This window comes from Salvia miltiorrhiza, chromosome 3, assembly GCF_028751815.1.
Source record: "Salvia miltiorrhiza cultivar Shanhuang (shh) chromosome 3, IMPLAD_Smil_shh, whole genome shotgun sequence".
Classification (NCBI taxonomy): domain Eukaryota; kingdom Viridiplantae; phylum Streptophyta; class Magnoliopsida; order Lamiales; family Lamiaceae; genus Salvia; species Salvia miltiorrhiza.
Genome location: NC_080389.1, coordinates 4,250,077 through 4,266,555, shown reverse-complemented (window position 1 = coordinate 4,266,555; position 16,479 = coordinate 4,250,077). Strand labels below are relative to the sequence as shown.

At 31.6% G+C, this 16,479-nt stretch overlaps 2 protein-coding genes across 2 annotated transcripts; one reads left to right on the top strand and one right to left on the bottom strand.

Annotated features, from left to right (window-relative positions):
• The first annotated feature begins 3,528 nt into the window (after nt 1–3,528).
• LOC131016911 (F-box/kelch-repeat protein At3g23880-like) lies at nt 3,529–4,727 on the top strand. The gene has a single exon (XM_057945713.1). The coding sequence runs from the start codon at nt 3,562–3,564 to the stop codon at nt 4,633–4,635; it is 1,074 nt and encodes a 357-aa protein (XP_057801696.1). The 5' UTR covers nt 3,529–3,561; the 3' UTR covers nt 4,636–4,727.
• Nucleotides 4,728–7,326: 2,599 nt separating this feature from the next.
• On the bottom strand, nt 7,327–10,864 carry LOC131016884 (putative late blight resistance protein homolog R1A-4). The gene is made up of 2 exons (XM_057945668.1): nt 10,313–10,864; nt 7,327–10,232 (listed from the first exon to the last, which is right to left on the bottom strand). The coding sequence occupies exons 1-2, from the start codon at nt 10,598–10,600 to the stop codon at nt 9,159–9,161; spliced, it is 1,362 nt and encodes a 453-aa protein (XP_057801651.1). The 5' UTR covers nt 10,601–10,864; the 3' UTR covers nt 7,327–9,158.
• Between the last annotated feature and the right edge of the window lie 5,615 nt (nt 10,865–16,479).

Sequence of the window (16,479 nt, the reverse complement as noted above, 5' to 3'; positions counted from 1 at the left end):
TATTTTTTATTTTATTAATTTCAATTGAATGAATTTTATTTTCAATTTTGTAATGTATTTTGTAGTCAGTCGTATACACTTTGGTATACTTCTCAGTGGGTCACCCATCTTGATAATGCTCTAGTACAAACACGATTAACTTTAAAGTTTCTTTTGAGTAATTACCAGTGTAGAAAAGGCATACAATTGTTATAAATAGTACCTATAAATTCATTTAAATTCACTTTCAATATACAATTTCATTTATGCAAAACCTTAAAATATGTTGACATGTATAACTAAAACTTGTTAATTTTTAATAATGATCGATTTCAAATTAATTATAAATTTTAAAATAAACAAAAAAAATATTATTAAATTACAAAAAAGATCGTTTTAACATTCAAAAATACAAAAAATAAGAGAAAAAAAAAACAAAAATAAAAATAAATTTATTTTTAAAATAAATAGGAAAATAAAAAGTATTTTTTTAAATATATAAATACACAATTAACGACGGAAATAATAAAAATATATATTATTTAAATTAAAAATTATTATAAAAATAATTATATAATTAAAAATTTATAAAAATATTAATTAACGACGGATTAACGACGGGAATAATAAAAATAAATTAACTTTAAATTAAAATATTAATTAACGACAGATTTACGATGGAAATAATAAAATAAATTAATTCTAAATTAAAATATTAATTAATGACAAATTAACGACGAAAATAATAAAAATAAAATTAACTTTAAATTAAAATACTCCAGTTAACGACGGATTAACGACGGAATTAAATTTCGTCGACAATTCGTCATTAATCCGTCGTTAAAGCTGCATTTTTAACTACGGATCCGTTTCCGTCTTTAATTGTGAGTTTTTTTGTAGTGCGAAACCACTCACAATCATGTTCCAAGGCGTTGTTTCATAAATCTTCTAGCAAGACTAAACTTTCAGCATAGACTCGATCTGAAACTTTCAGCATAGACTAATCCGTTGTTTCATAAATCTTCTAGCAAGATTTAAATGTATTATCATTAATTTAAATGTGTATTTCATTTAAATTATGCAGGATAATTATATATTTAATTTAATTTAATTCTATTAAAATTTAATTTAATTTTATTTAATTTAATTCTATTAAAATTTAATTTTATTTTATTTAATGAGTAGCATATATTTGCGCATATTATTCATCAACACAACTTAAAATTAAAAATTAAAGGAGAATTTTAATAATTGAAAATACATAATTCAAACGAAAATTACATAGGTAAAAGTAGAAATAACAAAATTATATCATTATAAAGAAAAATAGAAATGCATGCTCATTAAAAAAAATGAAATGAAAAATTTGAAACAAAAAAAAAGAAATTAAATGCAATTGGAGCACAAATTTGCCAATAATTTCATCAAATAAATCAAAAGTTTAAAACATGAAAAAACAAAAAAAAAAAAAAAAAAAAACAAAAAACTGAAACAAAAGTATAATTTGCAGCCATGCCCCACAATTTTCTTGCTTTATGTGAATGGAGTTGGGTTCTATGTGTAGGAGTTGGGTTTAGGGAGTTGAGCCAACATGGCAATTTGCAATGGAAGGGAGCTAGCTCCCAACTCCTTAAAGAAGGAAAGGAGCTACACTGGTGGCAAAGGTAGCTCATTTCCTTCTTAACCTCAGCTCCCTACTTCATTAATATTCTTTTTGAGAATAAAAGAGAGCACTTTAATTCCTTATCATAATGTTTATTCCCGTTTTTAATACGTGATTTATGTCCATGGCTTATGATGGGGCATGTTTTGATTATTTCGTGTCACATCCAATGCCTTATTAATCTCCACAATTGTCAGAATTTAATTAAGCAAATATTAATATCTTTTGTAGAACTCTTTTTCAGGGAATCTGTCGCATTTGATTCCTTTGACAGCTCTTAGAAGTGTATCTTATCATCTAAAAATTGAAGATTAACATACAGAAGCACGAGTTTACCTTGGTCACATTTAGGTGAGACTTGTTGCAAATAAAATGTTAATGTTTGCTTTATCCAAGAGTTTGTCTTGTTCCGGCGGCAAAGAAAATTCAAGGTGTTTATTTTGTTTGATAGATTTGATTGAAAAAAAAAAATACTAATCTTCGTCTATAAAAAAATGTATTATAATTTGGGGGCATCCGTTTTAATAATTAGTTGAGATCCACTACAAGATATGCAGTTGGACACCGATAGAATACCGATGATCGCACGTTCATAAGTGATTACCGACGAAAAAGTGATGTATTAACCACGAATGATTGGCTTGGATGAAGTCAACACTTTCAACAATGGAAATGCCAACGGAAATGATTTACCGATGGATTTAACGACATTCGGTAATTTTTTTAATTTTTTTTATTAATTTTTGTCGACTGACGTTTCCATAGGTAATGTTAATGTTAACTAACATAAATCTAGCACACGACAACTCCTCCGCCTCCGACACGGCCAATCCCAACGTCACCACCCTGCTATCTTTCAACGCCACAACTGCCAAAAACTTCTCCTTTCTTTTTGAGAATAAAACAGAGCACTTTAATTCCTTATCATAGAACATTACAAGAGACCTCACTGTAGAGTTCTCTGATCTACTGCATATATTTCCTTTTCTATGCTGTTGCTACTTTATGCAAGTTTCAGTTTTAAAAGTGATGAAGCTAAACACCACATAATTTTTAAATTTTTTTTTATTAATTTATTTTTGGCTCGGTTCGTGAAGATTTGGTTCAGCTCGTTTAGAAAATAAACGAATTTCGAACGAGGTTTTTTCAAGTCGAGCTCCGAATAGTTCGCGAGCGACTTGGTTCGTTTACACCCCTACTTCATTCAACCCAAGCATCAAAATTCAATAAAAAAAACCCATCTTTCCCACAACAAAGGGTCATTAGCGTCCATAAGAATTACTATATACTCCCTCCGTCCACGAAAGAACTTCCTATCTTTCCTTTTTGAGACGTCCACAAAAAAACTTTCTACCTATTTTTGGACTATACCCCACCACTTATAATCCTCTTACTTTTCACTTTTCACAACTCCCAATATTAATTATAACATCTTTTCATCACTCTCAATACACTCAACTACCTTTTATCAACTCTCAATACATTCAACCATATTTTTTCTTAAAACCTGTGTCACTCGCTCCTAGGAAGTTCTTTCATGGACGGAGGGAGTATATATTGTAATATGAGGGTATGAGTTTAAATAAATAGTTAAAAAATGTGTTTAAAGTGGAGAAAAATGACTCATAAAAATTGAGGGGAAAACAGATCCACAAAAATCGATGTGTTTATATATTTTTATATTTTAATTTTTTATTATGTAATTAGAGGATAGTACTTTATTTATAAATAATAATTCATATTCGATTTAATATTTATATTTATTTGTTTAAAATATTATGGGGCCGTGCCTACTCGTTAAGATTGAGCCCATCTTTGTGATTTGTGAAACCTATAAAACTAATTGATATAAATACAAAAAGAAAAACCCTCGCCTCTTCGTATACAAAAACTTGGAAACATACATCGTAGCTTTGGGTATGGAGATCGAAAGCAGTAGTCAGCCATCTCTCCATCTTCCGGAAGAAATCATTGGAGAAATACTGCCAAGACTGCCGGTGAAATCATTGTTGAGATTCAGGTGCGTTTCAAAATCATGGCGGTCTTTAATTGGCAGCAAACGATTCATCAAAACCCATCATCAAAATTCGATGCAAAACCCATCTTTCCCCCAACAAAGGGTCATTACACAGAAGAATTCAGATGAATGGCCTATGCAATGTTCTCTGCTGTCGATTTTGAGCGGACCAACAAATACTATCCCTTTATCTCCTTTAGCTGATCCAACAAATACTACAGTGACGGGATATGAAATTATAGGGTGCTGTAATGGGCTGCTCTGCATTGTCAATGATGAAAATATATTTCAGTTGTGGAACCCATCCACTAGAATCTCCAAAAAACTGACAGAAATTTCTAATGCCGACATTATTTATCATTTGGGATTTGGTTGGGATGAATCGATTGATGAGTACATGGTGTTTGTGATTGTGGATGATTATAACTCCAGCCTTGGTAAAGTTTATAGTTCAAAGACAAAATCATGGAAAACAATTGAGCTCTGCGATGATTTAGATTGCTGTTGGCCAAGAGATGTGTTTGTAGGTGGGAAGCTTTACTTGAAGAACGGATTTGAAAAAGTTATTATTTTCTGGGACTTGAAGAGTGAGGTGTTTGGAAGGATTGAGCTTCCCTTTGATCAAGAGGTGTATGGCATTGTGGGTGTGCTTGGTGGTTTCCTTTGTGTGCTATGTTTTAATGATGAAATTAGAGGCTATCGAGTTTGGGTTATGAAGGAGTCTTGGGAGAAAGTGGTGACTCTTTCTCATCTTCTTGAGCTTCTTCAACCACCATTGGTGAAAGGTCTAAATGGAGACATTTTGGTAAATTGTGGATCCATTTTGGGGGTCTACGATTGTCGGGATAACGTGTTCCGTGACCTCAGCTATTGTCCCTGTTATCAGGTTACTAGGATCAGCTGCCACGAGGATTGTGTCGGTTTATTTTCACATGATGTCTATGTTGAAAGTTTAGTCTCGCCAGAAGATTTATGAAACAAGTCTTAGAACATGATTGTGAGCGGTTTCATAGCTTTTTTGATGATAGGTGTTTTATTTCGATGCTATATATATATCATCGCCTTACCGGCCGAGGTTCTTTCTATGATCGCCTTTGAGTTGCTTGTTCGGTTTTCTGTTTTCTTTTTTGCGTTTCCTTTCCTCCTCGTTCTTTCCTTGCGTCGGGAAGCCGAGTTTATCTAGGAGAAATGGTTCGGCCGGAGCTTCTGAGATTCTCCCATCTCCGCTTCCAACACTTTTCTCTTCATAGACGAGTACTCTTTTTCCTTTTAACGAGGCTCGGCCCTTAGTCTGCTTTGTTTTCCTGCTTTCCTGTGCTTTCAAGGGTTAGTCTGCTTTGCTTTCCTGTGCTTTCAAGGGTTTAGGTTCTTCTGCTTTTCTCTTTTCTTTTTAATAAAATCTTATTTTAATAATACTCATAATTCATAAAAGTTAGATCCTTATTTAATTCACAATATATTCAGATGTGTAATATAATAACTAATTTATTTTTATGAAGACAAATAATTATAATTTGAAATATAATATCTTAGGTAACTAAGAATATTATGTTGCCCATCAAATAGCAAATACTCTTTATTTGACTGCATCCTAACATTCTTAGTTTTTGGATTTTGATAAATAAAATATTTGAAGTCATTCAAATATCTAACATATACATTGCACGCAATTAATAATTTTGTCTTCTGAAAAATAACTTGAGTTAATGTTGTTTGAGTATCATGAATTATAATTCTCCATAAGAAATCTAACAAAAATCCTCATATTTACACTATTTATTTTAAATATTTAATTGTTTATATTGAATCAATTTGACGTGACTTTTGGGGTAAATTTTTAGAACATAATTATTTTATTCGAGCATAGCAAACACGAAAATGGAAGCGTCCGGCAAAATTGAAGAAATGTCCATATCCATGGCTAGGTATCGAGACACCGGCGGCAAGTCCTCTAAGGAGGCACAAGCACCGGCGCGTATGTTGCTTTCGATAGCTTGACCGCTCCTTTCCCTGGGGAAGGATCGGTTAAGCAAACCGAAACAACATATGCATCAGTGTTTCGTGCCTTCTTAGAGGACTTGTCGGTGTCTCGAATTCCTGACAATGAACACTGATTGTATCGCTGAAAAAGATGGTAGAGGAATAAGAGGAGATCCATCCTTTCATGTTCTATTTAGATAATTCGAGCTCAGTCAAAAACTTTATTTTATTGGATTGAAACTTTGAGCCCTTTATTTTTATCATTTAAATTAATTAATTTTGTTTGATTTTTATCTTATAAAAAAAGGCGGGATTCGAGTAATCCCATCGTTGAGGATAAAAATACTCAATCATCCATTTTATTAATTATGCAAAGTAAACGCCCCCTAAAGTTCAATCTCACAGCTTCACATCTTCATCCCATGGCACAATTTCATTTTTGCTTAATTTTAATTATTTATACATTTAGCGAGACAAATCCTGTTTTTAGTTTTTAATAATTTTTTTGAAAGCATTTAAAAGATTGAGCCATGTTTTAACGATCACAATTCTACGCACGGCACAATCTGTCCCGGTTCGTTTCGTACTAATCCAACCTATTGGGCTAATTGGGCCGAGGGGCCCAAAGTTTTCAACAAAAAATAGGCCCATCATTCCAATCCAGTAGACGCATTCTTCAAAATATACCCAAAATTAATCTACAATATATTTGCAGCATTAGAAGAAAAAAAAAAAAAAAACATTGTTTCGTACTCACGTTAATTAGTTCATTTCAAATTAATGAATTTTAGTAGTTTGCGCATGTGTAATTCTCACTAAATTTCAATCATATATGTAATATATTTATCTATTAGTATAACTTCATATATAGGATAGATTCAAATAGGACCCATATATTTTTCTTGAAGGAACCTAAGTAGAAACAAATGTATCCACTCAGTCACAGTATTTAACTACTTTATTAAAACTTGTCCTCTAGAAGTGGATATATTTATTTATTTTTGTTTGTTTAAATAAAATATATCTAATTTATTTACATTTTGTGTCCTTTAGAAAACATATGTTCTTTCATTTACAAATTTGTCATGATTGTTGTTGGTTCAAGGAATCCCCACAACACTGTGAAGGCTCTCTTCAAGGCTTTTAAATGCGGTAAATGAGAGGAATTATATAGTTATGTTATGTGTATTTGGAGGCAGATTTTATATAGTTATGTGTAAAACTAGAATTGGTTGAAAGTTTGTGTATTTAGGCGCAACTAACCCATTGGACTTTGCAGTTGCTTAAAATTTAATTAATTGCAAAATATTCATCAAATTTCCTCTTGAATTGAATAACATACTAGTTTTTTGAGATGATTGAATAACATAGGTCTAGCAGATTTTTTAAAAACAAGACACTTTTATAATAGGTATAGATTATAGATACTAAACATATGATTTATCTTGCTAAAAATAAATATAATTAAAAATAAGAAAAATACAAAGTTAAAAGTAAAAATCATGTGTTTTTGCGAGGTAGCGTGCGAAAAAAAATTAAATCTATGTATATATTTTTTTTCTTTGGATTTAGGACGAGAAAATTGAGGATTGAACTCCAGTTATTTAGGTTACTAAGAAGATGAATAGAAAATATTTGTGATAAATTAATTTATTAGTAAAATAAAAAGAAAGCCATGATCCGGCACTTAGAAATGAAATAGCGTTTTATTAATAAACCAAACAGAAAAAGCCAAAAGGAACCCTTGAGAGCACACGGAAGCAAACTAAGGGCTGAGCCTCATTAAAACCGCTTTGTAAGAAAACCCCGAAGGGAAAATTACAAATCGAAAAAAGAGTACTCGTAAAAGACAACCACGTCCAAAAAATAAACGCCGAGAGAGCGGAAGAAGCAACTTCGGGAGCTCCGGCCTAACCATCGCCCCCAAGTCGCCTCGGCTCATCCCAACGACAACCACCCAACCACAAACCCATAGACAAACGTGACCCGCCAGCCGCCATTGCAGACCAAACACACATACCAGGCGCGCACAAAAGGTAAAGAGAACCCCCACAAGCTCTTTAATCGCCTCAATCCCATGTGGCCACCAACCCTTGGGACGGGTTAAATTGATCCGGCACTTAAAAGAAGGAAGAGAGAGATATTGAAAATTAATCACTCAAATTAGTATTCCCACAATTTAATTCCTCATCACATCAAACTACCATTTGACTACACGAAAGTTGGGAGTTGCCAAGCTCTGCAGTTCTTGGTTGACGTTGTTCAACTTAACTAGAACATGAAAGGGTGGGTCCCCTTGTAATTCCTCTTGTTCCTCTACTATCTTTTTCAAAGACACAACCATTGATTCACTGCACTTGAACAACTTAATTAATTTGAGTGTTGCTATTTCTCCAATTTCTGAAGGGAACTCCTCAAACGAATTCATAACGCAGAGACTAAGTTGCTCAAGGCGTGGCAAGCAGGAGCCCTCTAACGTCCAACATTCCATATCCCAACACTCCCACAATTCCAAGTATTTGAGTCTGGGGAATTGGCCTTCAACTATTTCCCAACTGCGTGTTGCAAACTGCCCACCGAACAGTTGGAGCTTCTCAAGAAGTGGTAATGAACCTATCTTTTCCAGAATTTCCTCCAAATCGAAGTATACGCCTCCAAGATACAACTTCTTGAGTGAGCGCGGGAAGCTAATACTCTGCGGATACTCTTCACTTCCATATCGAATAAGGCACAACAAGCTTTCCAGCTTACTCAGACATTGAAGATAGCTGAGGCACTTCACTCTGTCCATTACTTCATCCTGGTATCTTATAGCCAGTTTCTTGATATTGGGAATTCTCTTAACCACTTCTTCATTCAAGTTGAAATCAAGCACTCCTTTGAGCGTCTCTAGATTCTCCATCATAACATCACTATGCCCGCTCCGAGGATCTGGGAGATACATTCCTTTATTTCCGAACTTGACATGCTTAAGCTTATACATTTTCCAAATTTCTACTGGTGCAGTCGTAGGTTTACCCCTACAAGAAACAATTAGTGTATGTAGATTCCAGAGCAGACTAATTGAAGAAGGGATTTGGAATCCCTCACGAAATTCAGCTGAAAGGTACCTCAAGTTCACCAATTGAAACACATTTTCTTCTAAATACTTGCTGGAAAACTTTGTAGTCAATGTCCTCAAAAATCCAAACTTTTGAAATTTTTCTGGTACATTATAACAATGACATATGAAAGAACGAGCACGTGACATAGTATCCAAGGCATTCTTGAATGTCCTATTTGAAGTGCTTTCGGGAATAAAAATGCGGCGATGGCTATTTATCCCTCGAGGACAATGTTGCCTTAAGACATAATAAAACCTCTGCTTTTCAGCTTCTTGAAATGATACATCTCTCAGTAAATCATGCATTTTGCAGTGCTTTATATTCCCAACTGCCCCCAACTCATGAACTAGAATAAGGTTTCTATCAACTAGCTCCTTCAGATACTCATTGGCAATTGTTTCCAAGCTTTTATTGATTATTGGTTTAAGAAAGAAACCCATAACCTCATGAGTTCTGCAACCCTAATTTCCTCATCTTCCCCAAACATCCCCATGTACAAAAAACAAGGCTTCAGATAGGCAGGCAAATGGTCATAGCTCAGTTTCAATACTCTCAAGCAATATTCATCATTTTTCGAATTCACTATCGTGCTTAAGTTTTTCTCTATGTGCTCCCAATATTCAAGTGTAAGTTCGGACTTTGCCAAAAGACCCCCAATCACAGCAATCGACAAAGGAAGTCCCTTACACTTACCCACGATTTTCTTTCCGATTTCCTCAAGTTGAAGAGGAAAACCGTCACCCCCAAATACAGTTTTGGAGAACAAATTCCAGCTACAAACATCATCTAAAAATCTCATACCAATGATGTTAGAGTCTGTCAACTCGGCAGCCAAGTTTGAGAGCCTAGTTGTTACTATTACTCGACTCCCATCATTGTAATCGGGAAAGAAAAACCTCATCTTGTCCCACACCTCTACACTCCACATATCATCCAATATAAAAATATATCTCCTACCGCATAAATACTTGTACAACTTTTCTCCCAATTCGTTCTCACTCAAATCATCACTACCCAGATTTCCAGTCACTTGTTTAAGAACTTGACCAAGTGTTTCTCTAATATTATAAGTTTGAGAAATTGTAGTCCACGCACAAATATCAAAATGCTCCTTAACAAGGGCATGCTCAAATATATGCCGGGCAAGAGTGGTCTTACCAATCCCGCCCATCCCTGTGATTGGGAGGATTTGGCGGTTACGGTTCCCTCCAGTGAGCCAATCCAAGAGTTGAAGTTGCACGTCGTCAAAGCCCACCATCATGCCTTCCTTCACATTGGAAGAGGATGTCAAGGAGCCAGCATGAGTCGAGGAGACCTTTCTCTGCAGCTGAGTTTCGGCTGCAATCTCCATGGCTTCCTTCTTGATCACATTCATTTCTTCTATCACTTGCTGTAGATCTTCATAGAAGTCGATGCAACTGACTTCCTCTCCAGAATTCACTTCTTCAGCCGCATGAACTGCATCTACAACATAGCCTTGGAGAAATATCTGCAGGTAAAAAATTTGAGTTAGAGATTCATTTCTTCTATCACTTGTTGTAGATCTTGATACAAGTTGATGAAACTGACTTCATTGGGATTGGGACTAGATCTACCCAGTTTAATCACATCCACAATATGTGATTCGATAACATCTTCAACAGCATGAGCTGCATCTACAATACGCATCTCCAGCGGATCAGCTTCATCTCCGTCAGCAACAAGGGACTTATAACCTTCAAGAAATTCCTGCAAAGAGGTAACAATTCGAGTGAGAGATTCAAGTTGTTGTTTGTCGATACAAATTGGAGGGGAATGGTGATGCTCGATTGTATCGATGATATGTATAACAGAAACTATGGCTGCATATGCCGCCATGATCCAAGGAAAACGAGTGTATATTTTTCTGAGAAAGAATTTGATGGAATCTTAGTTTAGGTTCAGCAAAAACAATGTGTAAAATGGCTATATCTCCTCTCCTCAATTATTATCAGAAACAATGTGTAAAATGGCTATGCACATGATAATGGATGTATCGATCCTCTCCAAAGCACTGTATTCTGTGTAATTAATTAATTGAAGAAACCATGTGCTTTTCTTGAAGTCATTTATGTATGCGCTGATTCAAGTGTTTAAATAAGAATATATGAGTAGTGTAGGTGAGCGATGTGGATTTCCATGTTCTAATTCATGCATCCAAGAATAAACTATGATTAATGATGTTCAACTTGGTTGGTATTCACCTTAGAAATTTCTGAATAGGTAGATTTGTATAAAATATTGAATTTTGTAGAAAAAAAAATTGCAAGTTGGGAAAGTTGTCTTGTTCCATTTGTTTTGTTTGAATCTAATTGATGTTTTTATTTATAATTTTTAAAATAAGAAAAAATTAGTTTTTTTATTGTATTATCTACATTGCAACCAATTTTTTTAAATAAAAAATTATGGAAAAAAAATTAAGAAATAGCTAAATTATAGACAATATAGTGAAATAGCAAAATCCTTTTTTTATTTAACAAAAATTAAATGAATCGAGTTTTTTTTTATTTGAACAATTTATGGTTAGCAATATTTTGGCTGCATAACATCACTCAAAAATTCAGTTTAATACTCCTTATGTCCTAACTTTTAGTATTCATTTAAGAATGACATCGAGTTTAATAAAGTAATTGAGTGTGTTGTAAGTTGAATAAGGGTCTCACCTTTATGACAGTGTTAAAGTGATTAAAGTGGACTAAGGGTTCCACTTATTTTTATTAAAAATAAAAATGAATAACAAAATTTGGGACAAACTAAAGTGGAAAATTGGATGCTAAAAGTTGGGAAGAGAGTTGAGTAATTACTAAAAATTAGTCTTTTTGAATGATTTTGCGAACTAATAAAAGTCGTTGTTGCATTAGGATTACAAAGTCTAGGTGATAGTTTAGTTGTCCACATATATATATATATTCCACAAGTAGGCCAGTCCGCGTAACGATTTTTGTAGCTAGTAATCGTAAATCTTTATCTTTATATATATAAAAAGCAAAGTAAATGTAATTTAATTCAATTACAAGGTGTAATTGGAATTTATGGAAAAAAATTGCTTCATCCACTATTGAAAATGTTGACCACTTCCAACAAAAAGAAAACTGCCGTGTATATTGCTTTTTTAATTTCTTTTAACTTTTTTTGTTTCTTCTTCAAAAAAAAAAAACTTTTTTGTTTCTTATTTCTCTTTCTTTTTTTTTTATTTATGATATTTTGATTATATTATGCATTTAGATTTATTTAATGCATATATTTTGTTAATGGAACAAAATAATATTACTATTAAAAAACATTAAAATATAAATTATAGTTTATTTTATGAAGGAAATTACAAAACGATGGCATCATAAAAGAATTATGTGAATATTCTTTAAAATAATAATAATATTGTATATATATATATATATATATATATATATATATAGTTTGTAGAATGATAATAATATGGGAAATATATATTCACCACTTCAGCATATTTAATATTCCAATTTAAATTCAATTTGAAGAATATAACTGGAATTGAAAAAAAAAATATCCACTACCTAACTAGAACTGCCGATTTTTTTTTTTTGCACCACTAATTTGTTGGTTGCTTGTGTTGTAGAAGTTGTTTAAAATTTTAATTATCTTCCCATTTATCTCATTTTGAATATAAAATATTATTTTGTTATTTTCATATAATTATATTTTGGATAAAATATCTAATATACATGTTATATAAAATATCATGAAAGAACCCTTAATTTAATATATGCTATGTAAAAAATGAATTTAAAACGAGCAACTTATAGTAAATGAAAGTTTTAACATATTAAACTATTTATATTATTTTTCTAGAAACAAGAATCAATATTTTAAAATTCAGTAATTTTCTATAGTTTTTCTAATTCTAATATTTTAATTTTTTAAAATTATGTATGCCTATTTATTTTATAGTATTTAAAGTTATTAATAGGACATATGTAATTTATCATAAAATGGTATATATATATATATATATATATATATATATATATATATATATTATAAAGAAAAGTGCGTGGAAATAAATTTAATTGGAAGGATAAAATTTAAATTAAAAAAAATAAGGAGTTAACAAATAAAAATCAAATTTAATATATTATTTAAAGTAATATATTATTTGAATGAAGTAACTTTTTATTTTTTTATATTATATATTACTTGATTTGACTATTAATTTTGAATCTGAAAGTAGTTGTTAATCAGGTTTATATCATTAGCAACTTATTATATAAGTGATACTATATCTATATATAAACAAATGTTATATTTTTGCATAAATTACATGATTATATTAAAATATTAGATCAATTTGCAAATAATAAATTTGATAATAAAATTATTATTTTTAGGTTATACTAATAATTACTCTCTACGCCCACAAAAACAGTCACAACAAGAAACTGGGCGATTAGCGACGGAATTTTTCGTTGCTAATCGCCAAAATTCCGTCGCTAATTTCGATCACCGACGGATCAACGACGGCCGCCGTGTGTCGTTGTAAAAGTGGTCATAAAAAAATTACTGACGGAATTTCGCATCCGTCGCTAATTACCGACGAAAATACCGACGGATCGTCCGTAGGTAAGCACACGACGACCAGCGACGGAAATAGCGACGAAAATGACCGTCGGTATTCGTCGCTATTTTTTTTACGAAAAAAATAATATATATATATATATATATATATATATATATATATTTTAAATATCAATCTAGCTTTATTCTCCACAAGTATTTTGGTATTTCTAATGTATTTTGAACTTAATTGCATACGTTAAAACAAACTTCCCATTGGGTCACCCATCTTAATTGTGCTCTAATTCAAGCACGCTTAACCTTGAAGTTCTTTTTGAATGGTCACCAGTACAGAACACGCGTATTATTGATATAACTATCACGTATTAATTCATTTAAACTCTATTTCAATATAAAATATCATTTATTCATAACCTTAGAATATGCTGAAGTCATATCTAAAACTTGTGGTGCCGACGAAAGAATGACGGTAAATATACGATCGAATTTAAAATAATAAAAAATATGAATATTATAGTTAGTTAAAAAAATATATATTATTGTTGAAAATAACAATAAATTTAAAATATTCTCAATAATTTAAAAATAAGAATAAATTAGAATATTAATTAAAAAACAATAAAAATATTAAAAAAATAATAAAAATAACAAAAAAATTAATAATATTTACCGACGGAATTACCGACGGATTATTAATTAAAAAATAAATAATATTTAACGACGGAATATGTTCTGTCGTTAATAATTCCGTCGCTATTTTCGTCGGTAAATTAAAAATAATAATTAAAAAAATTAAAAATAATAATTAAAAAAATTAAAAAAAATTAAAAAAATTAAAAAAATAAATAAATAATATTTAACGACGGAAAATATTCCATCGCTATTTCCGTCGGTAAATTTAAAAAAATAATCAAAATATAAATTAAAAATAATAAATAAAATGTAACGACGGATTATTTTCCGTCGCTAATAATTCCGTCGGTAAAATTTTGAAAACGTCTTCGTTGGAATTTCGCCGTTGTTCCGTTGGTGATTACCAACGGATTATTTTCCGTCGGTAATTTCGTCGGTGTCCGATATGTTTTTTTGTAGTGAGTCTATTTTTACCATTTAAGGATGCCCACAAAAAAATAGTCTCATTATAGTTTTGGAAAGTTTGCATCACATGATGGATCTTTTTCTTCACTCACAATATAATTAATTAAATATTATTTATATTAATTTTTAAGTATGATCATTTATTCTTTTACAATACACTAATCATTTTTATTAAAATCTGTATCATCTCTTTCTAGGACTATTTTTTGTGGACGAAGAAAATATAAAATACATACACAATTTATACGAGTCTAAGATTACAATCACTGCGCATAGCGCGAGAAATACATTAGTATATAGAAAGACAAAAAAAGTGGGGAATAGAAGAAATTGATATGCTTGTGGATGTGACGAGAGGTAGACCTTTTTTTAAAAATGGTTGACTTGGAAGACCGAAGCAATTCGTGTATAATATTAATATATGTATCCAGTTATTTTATTTATAAAAAAATATAGTACTAATAGTTTAGTTCATAATTGGTGTCTCATTTTGTACTTAAGTACTAACCGTGGACTAAAAAGTTCCATCTCTAATAAATCACGTAGAGTTGTAGGCAATTAATTTGTTGATTCCTTGATGAGAAAAAATTAATGGAACGATTTTTTGCAAAATATATAGTTTTTTTTAAACTAAATATAAATTCAATTTGATTTGATCTTAGCAAAAAAAAAAAAAAACACACACACACACACACACATAAAATCTCCAATACACCCGGGTTGACCCGTACCAAGATCTTGACTCGTATGCTAATCGAAACCCGCATTCTAACCCAAATCGTGTAAATGATACTATTATGTTATACAAATGACACTGTTTATAATTGACACTATTCAATTATATAAATGACACTGTAACATTTTAAAATGTTATAGTGTCATTTTCAATCTTATAGTGTTATTTAAAATTTTATAGTGTCAATTATAAGAAGTGTCATTTATATTTTTGAATAGTGTCAATTATACAGTGTCGTTTACAATGTTATAGTGTCATTTATACGCAGTGTCATTTGTATAACATAATAGTGTCAATTACAGACAGTGTCATTTGTATAACAAAAAGTATCATTTACACGATTTTAATCAGGATGCGGATTTGAATCAGGATGCAGGTCAATATCTGGGTACGAATCAACCCGGATATACCCAAGACCACCTAAAAAAAATCGCACTGAAAACTGAATGCACACTTCGAGACTCTAGTACCATTCAAAAATATTATGCCTTTAGGCCTATCATTAAACAATTTATATAATGTTGTATATATATTATACATACAACTCAGGACCAAATGAAACCCAATGCATTGAATGGTTGGCATTAAAAGCAAAAGATAATATATTTAGGATTGAGTATAAAATGATTTATGGAAATTCTTATCAACCAGAAAATTAAACTTATTAATATCTGAATAGTAAAATAAAAGAAAAAGAAAATATCGCTGTTGTGTACGTGTGCATGTTGAAATTACAAATAGTGAAAGATGGTTTTGTCTGATCAGCAGCTAACCCCATTAATACGCTTAATGTGGAGACCAATTTAATATTCTAATGCTAATATTTAAGATAAGGATTGATTGGTCGAGCTTATAAGCTTTTTCCAAATAATTCTTAGTAAGGACTTAATAAGGACCTCAGACAACACTGTGTACCCCACACGTTAAAGCCACATTTGAGTTCTATCATTTTCTTCCAATCCCAATCATCTAGGCCTACTTGTGGAATTTATAAAATATAGATTTATTGTTTGGTATGATGTATTAAAGTTAAAGTTAATGGTTAATATACAAATTCACCCATAAACTAGACACCCCTAGAACGTATACCTCCATTCTCGACCTTGGTCAAATACATCCCTAGAGTTCATAAAAAGAGTGCATTTAAACACAGCAAGTTAACACCAGTGTTATCCCCAAAGAATGTAAAAGAAAAAACTATAAAAAACCAACTTGAAGCCCACCAAACTCAACCAAGTTGAACCTAGGGACGGACATGCCCATTTCAATCCACTAGCATGGGCCCAGCCAAGGCCCGCTATAAAGGTTATCCTGAGCCGAGCTGGGCCTAAAT